We start from the raw sequence: 16,967 nt of genomic DNA, 5'->3' as shown, positions 1-16,967 counted from the left end.
GTAATTTTTGTGGTTTGGGATCTCTTCAGGAGTTGTTTTTCCCCCTTATCAGTAGTATTTTCTAAAAGGGTTTTACTGGAAATACAAAAAGGCTTTGCCAGGCTTGCATGCTGTGAAAACACTGTAAGTTCCATTTAATTTACGTCAATACAGGAAGTCAGACAGAAAAAAATATAAGTGTATGTAGTACTGTTCAGCAAAGGAATAGACACAGCAACTTCTAAGGAAAACATCTTTTTTTAAAATTCAAACTGCATTTATTTTTCATCCTCCTTCTTTAGTGCTGTGGCTAGGGGGGAAGATTCCTCTTTTCTCTTGATGAAGAAGGAAAGGCTAATTCTAATAAGGCTTTTTGCATCATCTCTAGGTCAAACTTATTGCTATGCCCCAGCTCTCCATGACCCAGGATAGTGGGGAGGAGAAAGGTTCCAGGTAGATCAAAACACTCTGACAGAGGAGGAACAGTGGCCAAGTGGCCAAGAATTGCCTCTGGGTTCTCAAGGGTTTTGCCTATTCCTATGGCATGGTTCTTCCCAAGGGCTCCCCATCAAAGAGTTGGGTCCAGCCTGAGGATTTCCTTGTGAAAGCCCCACAAGAGCAGAAAGCCTTTGTTTGTTTGTTGGGTTACAGAGCAGTGGTGGCAGCAGCTTCCTTGTAAAAGGGGTGAGATGTGAAGAGAGGCAGCTGCTGCCTCCTTGCAGTGAGTAAGAACCATCCTGTGGCCATGGGTTTATTATTTTTATTGCTTTTATTGGAATATTCTGTGTATACACACACAAACACAGAAACATACTATTATAGTGAATTTTGGCCCAAGTGTTACGCCATCTTCCCTTCCCCCTGTTAGGACTTTCTTATCTGCATGCAGCCTTGCAGTGTTTGCTGGTAAGGGATGTAACTCAGGTGGAAGCATATGATTTTCCAAGGCTTCATAGTGGACAGCTCTTCAGTTATTTGTAAAATAAGACTCTAGGTATTTTGATTCAGGCTCCTTTTGCTGCCAATGGCAGAAATGGCAGATTGTGTGTAATTTCCATGTTTGTATGCAATCTGCATCCTCCAACATAGAACCTGCAGATTTTGGGCTAAGTGTAACTTTTTCTACTCATGATGGTATCATAATTAGATAAGTCTCGTTGCACACTTGTTGTAAAGTTTTTGATTTAGTAACTTCTTGGTGCTGCATGTATTTTCTCTGGCAGTCTGTTGCAAGGCAGAGGTTTGGATTTAATTTTGGAAACATAAAACCATATCATTTTCCCTGGTTAGGCTATAAGTAATCATGCAAACATTTATGTGGTACCATCTTAGCTGAGCCTGGTGCCAGTGCTCAAGGATAAGAGTTTGTAGGGTCAAGGCTTCAGTTAGACACAAAACATAAGAATAGTAAGTAGCTTTTATGGAAGGGAAGAATTAATGCAAATAGAAAAGAGACAAGGAAATCTCTATGCTGGAGAAGAATATTTCACAGGGAGAACTCTTAACACTGAATGAAATAAACCTATATCCTTTCAGGAGAACATTTGGAAGATGTAGTGCATGGTGCTGGCAGCTGTTGGATGATGTCTGTATTCATAATTGGGCTTAACATTAGGCAATGTTAATATTTTTCTTATGATGGGTCAAGTCACGGAGATTGATTTTAACTGAAGTGGGTGTATGTACTATATGGTATGCTCTGGTGAATAATACTCAGTGTTCTGAGAGGATTTTTAATGCAAAAATTGAGGAGTAAGAATTATTTTCTTAATTTTTTTTTTTTAATTTTTTTTTTTTTGGAATTTTCTCTCAGTTAAAATATTTAATGGTGCCTATCTGAGGGACTTGTTATTCTGGATATTCCTGTTTCTGTAATGTTTCTGAATTAGTAGTGAATTGTCCTCCAGAGGACTCCAGTGAATGTGTCCTTCCTTAAAGCATTTCAAAACTGTCTGCTGAAGAATATGGGAGCATCTGCTTCAGCATGATCTCTTTGGAAAGGTGTCACTAGACTTTGGGTTCTGGAAGCCACATGTTCTCCCAGTCCAAGACAGTCTGCCTATTGATTTTCCCAGAAATTATTTGCTGCATTTCCTCATTTGCTGCTCTCCTGAATGATTGTCTGAAATACAATTTCTTCATCTGTCCAGGTCATCTTAATAAATTATTTATCATTAGCTGGCTGCTAAAGCCAAGAGAGGAGTAATAAAAGATAAGTGGCAATAAATGCTGCTTTCCCATTTCCATAGAAGGAGTTCCAATTTAGGAATATCAGCACTTTTGAAAGATGAGGTTCCTTCCTCACCTGAACATCCATCTTGTCAGCCAGCATAGTCTCAGCATCCTTTGGAGCCCATCATGCCTGAGGGGGAAAAGTGCCATTGCCTGAGTGGGTGTTTCTATTTTACACACATTTTTCTGTCTTCCCTGCAAGCTTTCATAGTCAAAGACAAAATTTAGTACTTCTTGAAGCTGGGGGCTGCAGATACGCCTGTCCCAGGGGCTGGAGGGCACTGAGTTCTATGCCCCATCTCTCTGGGCTGTCTGTGTGCAGCCAGGTTTCTGTGGAAAGCTGACATTTCCTCCAAAGACCTTTTTTCTTGTTGGACCCTACAAAGTTTCATGCATTTTCAGCATTGCTGGCAATAAAACTAAAAGGAGTTTAATACACTCCCTTGGTGTTGGAGTACAAGGAGATATCTATCCCCACAAACTGTACTGATTATAAAATCAATTCATGTAATGATGTAGCTTTGTCTGTTGGATCTGGTTGTTATCAGTCCCAATTCTGCAGACTAATCATGTGCTTTTTCAGATTAGAGAGACCAATTTAAAACCATTACATGGACAATTAATTTGATGCAACCAAACTCTCCACAGACTCATCTGGATTGCTGGCATGGTGCTAAAGCACTGAGAGAAATAAAATCCCCTTTGCTACTCTCTGCCATGCAGAAATTTGCATTTTATTTTTTTTCCTATGCCTGCAGGGATTTGTTTGAGAATGTGGTTTCATGCCCTTTGGAGAAGACAGGAAGGCACAGCATTGGCCCCTCCTGAAAATCTCCCTCAAACACTGATGCATTCACTATCTGGCTCCAAGTGTGGAGTTGCTATTAGTGTGCAGTTGGTTAAATGGACTTTCCACTTATTTAGTAAGGCCACATGTGTGTGTGTGTGTCTTCAGCAAAGTAAAGAGATGATGAGAAGAGTCAGTCCTTGATTTCATTTCTGAAACATCAATATCTGCTAAGAGATATTACCCTGTAACTCCCTGGTGTTCAATAAATCATAGTAGGGAGACAAGTTTTTCATGTTCACAAGGAAAAGTGACAGGAGAAAGTGTCAACTATCTATTTTTTAAAGGTCAGAAGTCTCTAATATTTTTAAGAAAAATGGCTTTTCTTTTGTAACCTGTTTAAATCAATGTAGTAGCATTCTGCTGACACTTCAGAGGGAAGTTTTCAAAAGTAGATTTCAGACCAGCTTGTTTCTGATCAGGCTGAAGAAATAAGAGCCACTCCATCCATGACAGAGAGACAGAAGAGACAGAGGTAGCCAGGTGTTTAATATTTCAGTTCAGACACGTCTCAGGCTGGTCCCATGGGGGCTCACCCAGTGGATGCTGGGCAGGATTGCCTGGGCAACACCACATTTACTTCTGAAGCTTGACAGAAATTGTGGCATCAGTCAAACCACTGAGTAAAACTGACCTGGAAAATTGCTCTAAAGAGTATTTGTATTTGTAGAAAGGGGGGAAAATGAGCATTGCTGGCCTTTTTTTCCCTGCTCTTTTGCCTTAAATGAGCACAATGCTGTTGATTTGTAGCAGTACAGAGAGCACAGTGAGGCCACCTGCTCTGGGAATCAGTGCCTTAAACCTCCAGTATCACTGCTGATTGCAGGTACCCATAGAGTGAAAGGAAGACATTCATGGGAACCCACAGGACAGCTGTGCCACAAAAAAATTGCATCAAAGGCAAAGGATAATAGCCTATAAAGACCCAATTATAATTTATCACAGGATAAAGATGTACCTGCTCTGGAAGGGAGTTTAAGGAAGGTGTAGGAGTTTACAGGGATGGAGTCACCACCAGGACCACAGAGTGGGACTGTGTGCCTGGAAAGGGGTAAGTCTCTTCTGCACAACATGTGCCACATCTGTGAGCAGGTGTACACACCAAGCAAGGACCAGAGAAGCCTTGACAGACAAGGCAGCCCCTCTGCTAGTCCACCCTGGGGAGAGGAAATGCAGAAATCCATAAATCCCACGTTTACTGTGGTCATCAGATAGCCAAGCTCACCAGGTGGGCAGCAGTTTATCTCTGTCATTCCTGCTGCTGGAATTACAAGGTTTTCATGCTCAAAATCCCATATCCCTGGGCATTGTGTAGGGAGCTAATGCTGGTCTAAGCTGCTCTTCTTTTACACAACTTACCACTTAGTCATCTCTGTCAACCTTCTGTACCTGTATATAGGCACACATATATAAATACACATTTTTTAAAAACAGCCATATTTCCAAGCAGGATAAGAAATTACCCTATACCCTATCCCTGCCTGCTCCACTCTGATCCTGAAAGGAATTCCTATCATAAAAGACATAAACTTCCAGTCTATTATTCTTTCATTATTTTGAACTATGAGACCACTTGGCCCCAAGATCATTAGTTTGTGAGTTTAATACAGTCTTGGTTTTTTTTCTGCAAGACTCTGGTTAGTCTAAGAGACTTTTCCTTTAGTGGACTACAAAGAAACTGCCATAAGCTCTAAGTCCCTTGCTAACAGAGTTGTTTAAAAGGCCATTTCAATGTATCTTGATTTTTACTGGTTGCACTCTGAGTGCAGCTGGTTTGAAGAGGAATCCTTCCTATGGTTCACACTGGGCTCTGCCACAGATGTCATGAAGTTGTACCCCTGGCCTTGCCTAAGGGCAGCTTTGCAGGCAGATTAAATTAATTTTCATCTCTCTCTCTTCTGACACGGGCTCTGACTGCCACATGTGGAAATGATTCACTGCACTCATTTACTGGGGAATGGGTAATATCTATTCCAGCTTGCTGCTTTAGTGGCAAATTAGAGGAAATCCCTTAATCATGTGATGTCACATCTTAGAGTCTTACATTGTTTTTGCAGAAAAAGTACTTTGTGCCTTTGGAAAATGCATTTACTGAATGCTTTTTTATCTTTCAGGCTGTATTTGAGTAAACAATTTATGTTTTCAAGGATCACTGTTGATTTCAGTACAACTCTGCATGCAGTGAAAACTAAGCTCAGGCAGATGCCTAAGCACTTTGCAACCACTGGGTGGTTTGGATGTTTGGGGTTTTTTAAGAAATTGCCCCTGACAGTTTTGCACACCATCTATTCCAAGGCTTGTCTTTTTCAGAAGTGGTGCTGGGGTTGCCAGCTGGGTTTCCTGCCACAGCTACCAGTAGCACTAATAGTGTCATCAGTTCCAAACAAATGATGTAATAACAGCCTCATCTCCTCTCTTGATGGCATATAATCAGATCTGCATTATGAGCAATCATCTGTTTGTGTGTATTTACACTGTAAGACAAATCACTTGCACAAACACTAGCCAGCAATCCCTTTTTTCTCTTTGTAGCTGCTGCCTCAGGTATTATTTGCTCTCCTCTATAGAGGATCTGAGTCTGCTGAGTTGGTTGTTTGATGTGAGCAGCAGTAGTTTGCACTTTTAATGCCATGGATACCTGTATCCAAGACAGTGTTGTTTGAGATTCCCACGAACAGGTGTGCATTTTTTGCTAGGTATGAAAAAATAGCCCACACAAATTATACAACCAAACCCAGATTAGTGCTGCCTATTGTTCACAGTGTGTGACTGATCTCCTAAGAATGGTTTTATTTTATTTATCCTTCTCACCTGAACAACAGCCCTGTCAGGTTTATATGCAGTCCAAAACTGGGATTCATCTGCAAAGAACAATGATATGTAAGGTCATCACCAACACAATTTCCTAGAGAGAGTGTAGCAGAGGATATAGCTCATTGCAAGGGACAGAGGGTCTTCTCCCTCACCACGGCAATCCCTGAACACAGGATGCAGCCCAGCACCAGAAGGGTTACTGCCTTTTGCCACTGACAATTTTCCTTTCTGTTCTTTATACTGATCTTGAGATGCTCATAAACTCCATAGCAGCAAAAGGGGTTTTCTTCAGTTGGAAGACAAAACAAAGTCATTGTACATTGACGTATTTATACGTCTGTATTTTCATTACCTGTTTAAAAAAAAAAAAATTCTGCCACCTTTGTACCTGTGAATGGGAATGTTAGAATGAAAGCCAGGTCCTTTCCCACATCTCTGAAAGGTCCCTCACACAGGTGTTATTTAATTCTGTTTAAAACTTAATCTCTAAAAAACTTTCTATTTTAGAAACCTAATCTTGCAAAAACAGTTCAGAGATTCCTATCTTCTTACCTCTCTTCATTCCTTTCCTTCACCAGGCATTCTCCAGTCCTTCCACAGTGCATGGCCTACTTGTGCCCTACCTTAATCAGATCTATATCTTCCATTTCTTGAATCAAAACAAAGCCAACAACCTACCACACTCCTGGGAAGCCAAAACACTCTTCTGATGCAGAAACATTCATTTTTAAGCAATCTGTTCAAAAAGCTGTGTCATCCAAGTTGTTCCAAAGTTAGATAGCAGATTGGATCATAAAAAATTATTATCCTCAGCAACACTATCTGCTGGCTGAGGACTGTGCTATGGTTTCTTAATAACTCTTTTTTTCCCTGTATAAGGCCAGCACATCTGCAATATTTTTTTTCCCTGAACCTCTTCATGGCATGAAGTATCTTCTGGCTAAATGTATTTGTTGGTATTTAAATGTGTTGCTTTTTCTGAAGATTTTCTTTTTTTCCACCAAAAAGAGCACAAAGAAAACCAAACCAAACCTTAAAAGTGTGAGACACCTCCCATGTTGTTAAATCTTCGAGACTGTAGTTAGGCAAGTGAATTTTACACTGTCATATAAATACTACATAGGCAGTGTTTGCTTCTATTCTATTCTATTCTATTCTATTCTATTCTATTCTATTCTATTCTATTCTATTCTATTCTATTCTGTTCTATTTTTTGGCTATTTTTTACTTATGCCTTATTTTTGAAGAAAACAGGAAGATTATAAAAAGTCTTTGAAGCATCCTTTGCAATGGCTGTATTTCACATGGCATGAAAGAATCACTCAGTTGAAACATTTTGTTGCTGCTGAAAATTAAATAATAAAGAGAAACACACTCACATGTGAGCAGGTGGTTCAGCACTGCTTAACAAACCCAGTCCTTAATGCACCAGGCACCTATTGTCAGTCCTCATGTACTTTTATTTTCTTATTCTCCAGCCAGTTTAAGGCTCCTGGAGCAGAGCTGGATTTCTTCCATAAAAAACTTGAGGAAACAGGAGGGAAAACTTCTTATTAAACTAAAAAAAAATTAAGCCACTAAGGCATTTTTTAAAAACTGAAAAGGTCAGGTGAAAAGCATATCTTCTTTTTCAAGGCTTTTGTTTGTCTTAAATGGGCAGGTAATCTGTCAGTATGGTTAAGCTGTTACTTAGAAGAGAGTAGAATACATTATATTTTGCTGGTTAATTTTTGTGATTATTTTTTGACTGTGCACCTGACATTACAATGTCTTGTTTTACCTCAGGCCTATTTGAATCTATTTTCAGCCATCATAATTTTAAAAGAACAAGATATTCAGGAACAAATGTCATCCAGTTTGCAACCTATTTGTCCAAGGTTTCATTCCAAAGATGTGCAGAGTTACGTTATGATTAAAATGCAGCAGACCATGACACTATCACTGAATTACAGCTGTATTACAAATTTTACTTCCCACAATTGACCTCAGCCTCAAAAAATAATGTTTTGGCACCATTTAAAAAAAAATGGCAGTGAGGAATCTTTTGACATGGCTGTCTTTCCCTCGACCTTCCTGGTCAGTGCCAGGATGAGTGATGTGATTGGGACAGGGGATGCTACAGTAATGCCCACTGGATTCACCAGAATTCCTGAGCTCTGAATTACACCAGAACCTGAGCCCTGTCTTTGCCATCCCACAGATCAAGGAAGCACAGAAATATGTGCTCTGGACTGGCAGGAGATGCATTCTGGTGAAGTGATAGCAGTACACTGGCCATTTATATTCTGCAGTTCTCTGGTGAGTGGGCATTAACTGTGTACAGACCATGCCAAATAGGGTTTGCTCCAAGGCGTGGAAGACTTGTTCACTTCTATGGTCTCCAGCTGCTGTTAACAAGGACACATCTGCTGGTGGCTTAATTTTGATCTCTGTACTTCCCATTGGTCAAGACAGCAGTGTCCTGTTGATGAAGTTGTGTCATATTTCTTGGGAGCTTTCTAGCTGTCTTGGTTTTCAGTCACCTTCACCCCCTCTTTACTTGGCTGAGTTAAAGGTTTTATTAAATTTCTATCAGTAATTAGTAATGTCAGAAGCCCAGCAGCCCATGATGGATAGACTCTGACTTCTAATGCACAGGGAATGGTGACAGCAGGACATGCAGGGCTGATGCTGCAGGTACAAACTCCAGCCTCAGATCTCTGTTCCTGACTGTTGTATTGCTTGCCACAGCAGTACTCATCAGTGTTTCTGTTTTCTGACATCTACCTTGTGTTTAAAACTCATCAGTAATCTGAGAAGAAATTCCTTGTGAATATTTCACTTCTCCATTTTCTGCTTCACCATGACTTGAAATATCTTGACTTCTAAATTATTTTGCAGAGAGATCTCACAGAATGATGCCTTGGAGGTCATAGAAGCAAATGTGTTTTCCAACCTTCCCAAACTACATGAAATGTAAGTAATGAGCAATCTAAATGCAAAGGAGACAATTATAAAGATTCATTATAGGCAAGTATCAAAGGTTTTGCAGTTTGGTTCAGGTAAGCACTGAAGAATTTGTAGCATTGTAGGAACATTTGAAATCTCCCTTTGTCTTTTCCATCTTCTTATCTAGCTGTCCTTTTCTTTACCTGCTCAGGAGAAAATTTATCCTCAGATCACTGCCAGGATCAAAAGGTGGTGGGGTGTGCCTATCTATGGTAGGCTGCTCCCTGAAATCATCCAGATATTCTGCTGTCAAAAAGAAAAGCTCAGCATATTGTTCCACTACATTGTGGGACAAACACAATTTTAAGATCAATACATTGATATATTTCTCTCTGGTGTTTCATTTCATCTTTGCAGAAGAATTGAGAAAGCCAACAACCTGGTGTACATGGATAAAGATGCCTTCCAACACCTTCCAAGCCTCAGATATTTGTAAGATTTTTTGCACTTTACAAGTCCTAGAGTCACTTTGAATTGCACACCTGTGTCTCTGTCCAGCTGGTGCTGAGCACTTCGGGTGATAAGACAGGATGATTCCCTCTCCTTACTACCATTTGCACATTGTCAATACACATTTTCATGCCTGCACAGTCCTCAGGAATGCTGAAGATAAAAGCTTCCACAGAGCAGTCCCACACACAAGGTCCTCAAGCCTTTCTCAGCAACAGAAAATGAAGTTGAAAATGAATGATGAGGAGATGGAGCTTACTTCTATAGAAACAAATGTAGGCTGAACCTCCTCCTGGGAGCTTAGGGACAAAACATATCTCTCATATGTTTTTGAATGCTTAACACCATGTATGTCACATATAACAGAAAGCAGCACCATAGCAAATGTTTTTCTTTAACAGAAGTAGTGTTGTAGCCATGGTCTTCATAAATGCCTGATGTGAGATGATTAGATCTCCAAAAAACAAACATACTGATGTATGGTACAGCTTTATTTCCTCAGCCAGCCTCATCAAGAACATCATTTGCACTGCTGTGGTTGCCACACCTGCTTCTGTGGAGTTGCCATCAAAATTCACTGGTAACTGAATGCATCCCTAAAGTAAGCTGGTTACTCAGATACATTTTCACAGCTTTTAGCACATGGTTTTAACATGACTAATAATCTCTTCTCTGCTTTAGGACCCCAATGAATGCCACTAAAAAATAGTTTGTTTGAATGGTTACAGCTCAGATGATCAGCAGGACACCAGTTTATTCACCCAGCAGGCTACCAACTTAATTTTATGTCCACCCACCTGAGCACATAAACCCCATCTGATTTTCCTGACTGGCACAAGAAACCTTATTCATAACAGAGACTTTATTTTCTTTACTCATGCAAGAAGTCTGGTCATGGTTTCTGCATTTCCCTGCATAAAAGTAAGCATTTAATGGTCTGGTTAGAGATTTCATAAAGACAGGATGAAATCAGGCCAGTGGTCTGATAAGCATGGCTCCCAGTAAGCCAAGGAGGGTTTAAAGTCTGAAAATCACTAGTATCTGACAGCTTCTGGGCTCAAAAATGCCTAGGGGTATTGCTTTGAATTTGCACCTTAAGATTTGAGATTTAAGACTTGGACTTTAGGAGATAAGGTGTATTTAGCACTACAGAAGCCATTATAGTTTAAACCCTCATTGCACTGGAATATATGGCTAGATTTGGAGTAGGATTTTTGCTCTTCCCAGTATTTTGACTGATTCCCACTTTATCAAATTCATCAGGCACCTTAGTAGACTTTAACTTTTGTGTTTGCATAACTGAAACATAGATTTTCTCTTGACAGTAGGGAAATAAAAGTTCTAAGTCTGCCTTGTCATGAGGAGAAATTATGTGCCTTTTTCCTCCCCTTTCAAGCCTGAGTCATTCAGCAGTGACTTTGGCCACCTAAGAACAAAACCACAGCATTTGTTTATTCTATATAAAATCCCCAGAACAAGCTGCCATGGGGAGTACAGTTGTTGGATGTACATATGGGTACAAAGAATGAGAGCACATTTATCTCACACAAAATTGGAAAAGAAATGTGGACACAATAAAGAACTCACTAATTTCAGTGATTTCTTAAATATGGGATACAGAAATCATACTCCAGCTGCTGTATCCTATTTCTTCCTAGATCCACTTCATATATCCCATTAATTAAGTCCTGTATTGACATTCTTGATGCTCTTCACTGTTCCCTGCTTTCCTCCATTTTTCAGGAGAGGCTTTTCCAGAAACTCAAATGATTTGGTGACTAGAAGATTTCCTCTAGTTTTATCCACATCCCCTTAGTTCATATTCATCCTTGTGCCAAAGCTTTTCTGTAATTTATGCTCATAATACCCATCTTTGGTGTTTACTTCAGTAATGGATTTATGCTGCATCCCCTCTGTGCCTTTATTTTAGGAGGTAAAACCCCTCAGTCTTGCATGACTGTAGATAAGGAATATCCTGCTCAACCTGTACAAAAGGTGCAGCTTTCATGGCTTGGAGCTTCTGAAGAGATGAATGTGGGTTTTTTCCTAATAGCAAGGGTTGAGGAAGATGTGCTAGGGGTATAAATTTTTGGCTATTTGTTGTATTGTTGGCTTCAGTGGAGCTGCATCATTTCCCAACACAGGGACCAGGAGCAGGACACAAAGTTCTTACTGGGGACTTCTACATCCAGTAATGCTGAGTAACATCATGCCCACATCACCTCTCTACATACAGCCACACCTTCATGTTCTCTCCTACATTTCTGGAGCAAAGATGCCATTTTCTCCATCCCCTGGCTTCACTGACTGGTGCTTGCCCTTTTGTATAGTGAAAAGGCAGTAAGCTTTGCTGTTTGAAAGGGTAGGATAGTTAATTTAATGAGAAAGCAGAAACCTTGATGGAAGGCTGTAAAACAGCATCTGGTAAAGGTAGCCCAGTCCTCATATTCACTGTGATTTGCAGAGAAGAGCATGAAAATATATATTCACTTTATATTGAAAATATAAGATAAGATGTTAAGGAGGTTAATAGATTGACTGTTTTTCAGTTCAGTTAGGGGTTTTTTTGTGGTGGTTGTTCAGGGTTTTTTATACAATACACAAGCAAAAGGTTGTAACTGTGGGACTACAGTTTAAAATAATTCATAGAAGGGTAAAGCATCTGTGTGGAACAGCTATTGCAGAAATGATAAAAATTTTAAGGCCATGAAAGGAAACTTGTAAAACCTGGAAACTTGTAAACCTGTACATCACAGCCTAATTTTCACATTAATTTCTCTAAGTTAGGGTGGAATAGCACATGGTTTTGTCAATATCTTGTCACATAACAGATTAGGTGGTTCTGTCTGACTGTGTAAGGAGATACAGAGAGACCAAGGTGCAACCAGCATCTCAAAGCACAAGGATTTGGGTACCTGCCCATCCCTGGATCATTGTGGTTCTTCTGAAGCTCCCAGCTATGGGCTCAGTCTGGCAGAGTACAAGACACATGCTCTGAACCCTTACACAGTTCTGTGGCTGTAGCAGAACTCTTAAAACACAATGCAGAAAATCTTTCAGAAAAATAATCGTATTTACTGGTAGTTTTCCCTTAGAAAACACAGACAAAAAAAGTATTATTCATTCTCAATGTTCAAAATTGAGCCCAGGTACTACAGCCCATTAGTTTAATGACCTTTGCAACACATTGTTAGCAAGGCTTTCTCTGTGTTTCTACAAAAATAGTTGTATATACACTAGGTCATGTTTATGAACAGGCAAGGAGCTCTTGCTAGCCTTTTCAGTCCCCTCCTCAGCTTCATGGGCTCATTATGGCCACCACCTGTTTAATATTAGTATGCTTTTATCTCAGCTTGGAAACAGATACATTTCCTCCTCAGCCCACCCCCTTTGTCTCCTCCATCATCATTACCAGTATGGCAAAAAGACAAAGAGAGGGAAATGCTGAAAAAACATAGTGCTGAATAGCCTAAATCTGCTGGAAACAGGCAACCTTAACTTTCTCACCAGCCTTTCTGAAGCATTGAAGAGAATTACTAATTGGTCTGCTTGGGTGTATGCCAGAGAGACAGACTGCTTTAAAATGGTAACTTACTGACCTTTTCATTATAAGATTATTTATCTGGCTCTCATTAGGGAGACCTGTGGCATAGTCTCTTTAATAATGTAGTGGTGACTTTTCAAACTCATTTTCTTTCCAGAATTAGTTCTCATATGTAATCATGTCCTTTGGTTCATTTTTGAGGGGTGTCAATGTCCTGTATTAAGCAATCTCAGCTTAAAATCCAAATATTTGAATGCAACACTCCTTTCAGTGTAATTTCGAGGACATACAGCTAAATTGTTGGAGATGCAGCTATCCCACAGAATTACTGTCCCTTTTCTTGGAGTTGGTTCTTAGATTAAAAGAAGTGATGGTGCACTCCTTCCTTTGGCACGGCAGCCTCACAGTTAAAGAATGGGGGCTGCAGATTTGAGAAGCTTCATGGGATACATGAAGCAGAGAAATGTCTTGCTGGAATCAGGCTCACACACACCATCAAGTAACCAGTGTGATTAAGGGACACAAAGATAATGCTCCCTGAGTGAAGCTGTGTTTATCTCTGCCTACCTTGAGTTTGCAATTTAGCAAATACCCACGGTAAATTGGTGAGGTAAGCTGCATTCCCAGATTTGTCAGAATAGCTCCTACAATTTGGCAGGAAAAAGAGCAGTTGCTATATCTGGAGATAAGCAGCCAGAATCTTCCAGGAATTAGTTTCTGATTTTTTATTTTTTTTCTCCACTGATTGTGATGCTCTGTTTTTTTAAGTGCTGACTCCAGTAAGCCTTTTCAGAAAGACAATTAATACCTTGGAAAGCAGCCATCAGCCATCTGAAGAAAAGGTTCCCACCAAGCTATTTATGCAGGGCAAGGGGGAACTCAGTTATAACACAGATTAAAGAGGACACTTGTTTAAAGTGAGACTACTAAGGATGTATACATTGTATGGTAAATATATTGACAAAGCTGTCCTGCAGGAAAGATATTCTGTAAATTGGATTATCTACATTCTAAAAAGATTATCCACTTAAATGCCTCTGGAGATTTGCTGGTGGAATAAAAAGAGAGGGAATATCTAAACTGCAGTCTAGCTAAATATTTTTTCAGTTCTTTTTCTGCACTTAATTAAAAGAACATCCTCTCCTGCTCCTAAATACCATTCTGTGCCTCTGTGCAATCAGTGCCTCGTACCACCTGTAGATTTACTTAAATATGTAATGATTTGTCAAAGATGCTTTCCTCTTCAACTCATGCTGCTCAGTTGACACCAGTGAAAATTGAGCCCTGAACACTTTGGCATTACTGGGAAGATCAGAACTAACTCAGGCATTGGGAATGTTTTTTTCTCATGTGTATGGTGAAAGCCCTGATAACCAATGTGGAATTTTGATATGCTGGGAGTAAATTGCTGGTGGGAGCAGTGTTTGAATAGCAGATGTTAGAGTCCTGTCACCTTTTACTGCTGCTCCAAGAGGACTGAGATTTTCTTGGGAAAGAACTGTAGAAAGAAAAGCTTCTTGTGTCTTCTGTGTCCTGTAGTCACCATGCACTACTTGGCAGCAGTCTCCTCCTTCATGTTCCTGCTAAGGGAAATGTATGCCATAATTTTAGTTTAAAAGGGGCTGATAAAAGAGGATTGCATGAATTTTTAGCACATGAATCATTTAAAATTAAAGGCAGCTTTCCACTAAAGCCCTGCATATCTCCAGTAATTTAGAGAGTGTGTTTTAAAATACTGTAAGGGGGAGTTACAGGTTCTTCTCCTATTGCTTCTAACTTTTTCCAGCAAAGTCCTTTTATAAGTGTAAGTGCAGAAATATTTTAAGTAACAAGGGCCTTGTGTAATCCACTTGCTTCATTAATCATGCTTTCTATTTAACTACATGTAATAGTTTTTCAAAGGCATTTTTGTGGAGCTTTCTTTGCCACATGTCACAGCTGTTATTTTTAAGTTAATGCAATGTCAGACCACTGAATTCTGAGATGAAACAGTCTTGATATTTCAGCAACTTTCCCAAATTGGCTTCTTGAATATTCACTAATACTACTTTAATTTTTTCCCTGCATGTGAAGTATTTCTTTCTGTTACAAGATGAGACAGATCAAAGTTGGCTTTTTAGCATCTGAGGATACCCAGATACCATCTCAGGGAGCTCAGAGCAGTACTTATGCAAGTGAATGACTTTTTTATGGACTTATGTGTCACCCTGAGTTCCCAAATGTAGGATTTGGTTGTCACATGGAGGCATTCAGTTTCAGTTCGAATTATGAAACCTGAAAGACTGCAACTCTCCTGAAATAATCTAGGTTCATAAAAAAACATTATATGAACAATGTTACCTTTTTCCAGTCTCAACCAGTCCTTTGATCACAATTCAGCGATTCAGGAATGATTCTGTTTAAAAAAAAAAAAAAAAAAAAAAAAAAAAAGTCATATCTAATGTTAAAATAATATTGTTCTTAGTGCCAGGATTTAAAAAAAAAACTATGTTCCTTAAGAAATCAATATTCTCAGTGAAAGGTTACCTTCTCTACCATCTCACATATTAAAAACACAAAGATATAATCAAACTTTCAATAATCCAAATTTTCTCTTTGGTTAGTTGGGTAAACATGAGACTCTCTGGTGTCTGAAAAAAGCTCCCAATTGTTCAGAGTCCAGTCCAGTCCAGTCCAACTCCTCCCTCCAACACTCAGCCCTCCTTCCAGCCATCAGCAGCCACCAGTCATCTCCTGCTGCATGGCAACATCACATTTTTCCTGAACTTGCAACTGCTCTGGATAACAACATTTGTCTAAATTAGGTGTGGTCCATTTCTGTGAATACCTTGGTCTCACTGGCTGTGAGCACAGGGTTTCCTTCAGATCAGCAGTTCTGGGGTGCTGTGTCATGGGCAGGAGCCACAGTGATGGTCGGTGCAGTGGGAGGGGGGAGGTATTTAAGGACAAAGGCTTGGGTTCATTTCCAGCTGCACAAACTGCTGAAATGTTCCCATGGTTTTGGCTCCTCACTATCAAAGGTGCTGGGGAGTAAAGTATCATAATTCTCTCCTAGTTTCATTGATTAATGGAATTAGTGTGTCCTCTGTTATAGTAGAAGGTTAAAATTGTGGTGAGTCGATATTTTTGTCTTAAAACATCTACTATGAAAATAATTATCCCATGTCAGTGCAGTTGATTTCTTAGAATATTGTTGGGAAATTAATATGAACAATTTACTGAGATCATCAGGAGGGACTGTGCTGTCATCCAAGGTAAGATTTCTCCCTCTACCTCTGTGGGGCAGAATTCAGCTTTGCCAAAGAGCCTTTTTAAATTACAGTGTTGAGTTTCCTTCTAGGAAACCTCACTTTTGTGGTTAAACTCTGCCTTTTGTGACTACCATTTTAAGTCTAATGTTCTTTCTTCTTCATTAACTGCTGCCTTCTTTCCAGGGGCAGACAATATAATCTTCATCTTCTCTTCCCCTTAGGTTAATATCAAACACTGGCCTTCGGTTTTTACCTGCTGTCCACAAGATTCACTCTTTCCAGAAAGTTTTGCTGTAAGTTTGCTTTTCACTTTTTGAAAGCTGCCTTTGGGTGTTCTGCTCCAGCAAAGCCTCTCAAGACATGATTCACCATGTGTTCATTTATTACCTCCTCAGTGGTGTGTTAATTGTCATTTTGCAGGCATTGATGATAATGTGGCTCAGAAGGGCTCAGTTCTCTCCAGGTCTCCCTTCTACAAAGCATTTGAACTTTACAGACCACTTTTCTTTGACTGCAGTGTGAGCACGTGTCTGGGTGGTCCAGGGGAGAGATAAGAGCCTTGACTCCTCTTTCAGAAGTTGAAATCCAAACCAGGATAGTGGCAGCAGAAATTTGTTGCCACCTGGCAAAAATTTTCTGACCTGCATGGGAAGAGTCACTGATCTCAGAGCTGAGTACCATCAGAAGTGGCCACATCAAAGAGGAAAGAAAAATAACAAAAAATAACCAAAAAATCTCAAAATACCCACCAAAGATAACCACCAAACTCAGAGAATTATCTATCATACCCTTTTTTGTTTTGCCCTAGCAGTAAAACTGTCTAGAGAATGACATTTTTTTTACTATGGAAAATTCCAGTGCC

At 39.7% G+C, this 16,967-nt stretch overlaps 1 protein-coding gene across 3 annotated transcripts in view; it reads left to right on the top strand.

The window, feature by feature from the left end:
* FSHR (follicle stimulating hormone receptor) overlaps nucleotides 1–16,967 on the top strand; it is a 76,826-nt gene that overhangs the window by 41,941 nt on the left and 17,918 nt on the right. For 2 of the 3 annotated variants that reach the window (XM_079297987.1, XM_079297985.1), the window contains exons 3-5: nucleotides 8,753–8,827; nucleotides 9,218–9,292; nucleotides 16,327–16,398. In XM_079297987.1, coding sequence (XP_079154113.1) covers nucleotides 8,753–8,827; nucleotides 9,218–9,292; nucleotides 16,327–16,398 — 222 coding nt within the window. The remainder of the gene's footprint in view (nucleotides 1–8,752; nucleotides 8,828–9,217; nucleotides 9,293–16,326; nucleotides 16,399–16,967) is intronic. The other variant, XM_079297986.1, reaches the window with a different exon arrangement.

The sequence above is a fragment of the Erithacus rubecula genome, assembly GCF_903797595.1.
Source record: "Erithacus rubecula genome assembly, chromosome: 2".
Classification (NCBI taxonomy): domain Eukaryota; kingdom Metazoa; phylum Chordata; class Aves; order Passeriformes; family Muscicapidae; genus Erithacus; species Erithacus rubecula.
The sequence above is the reverse complement of the archived record's forward strand: the minus strand, read 5'-3'. Positions and strand labels throughout refer to the sequence as shown.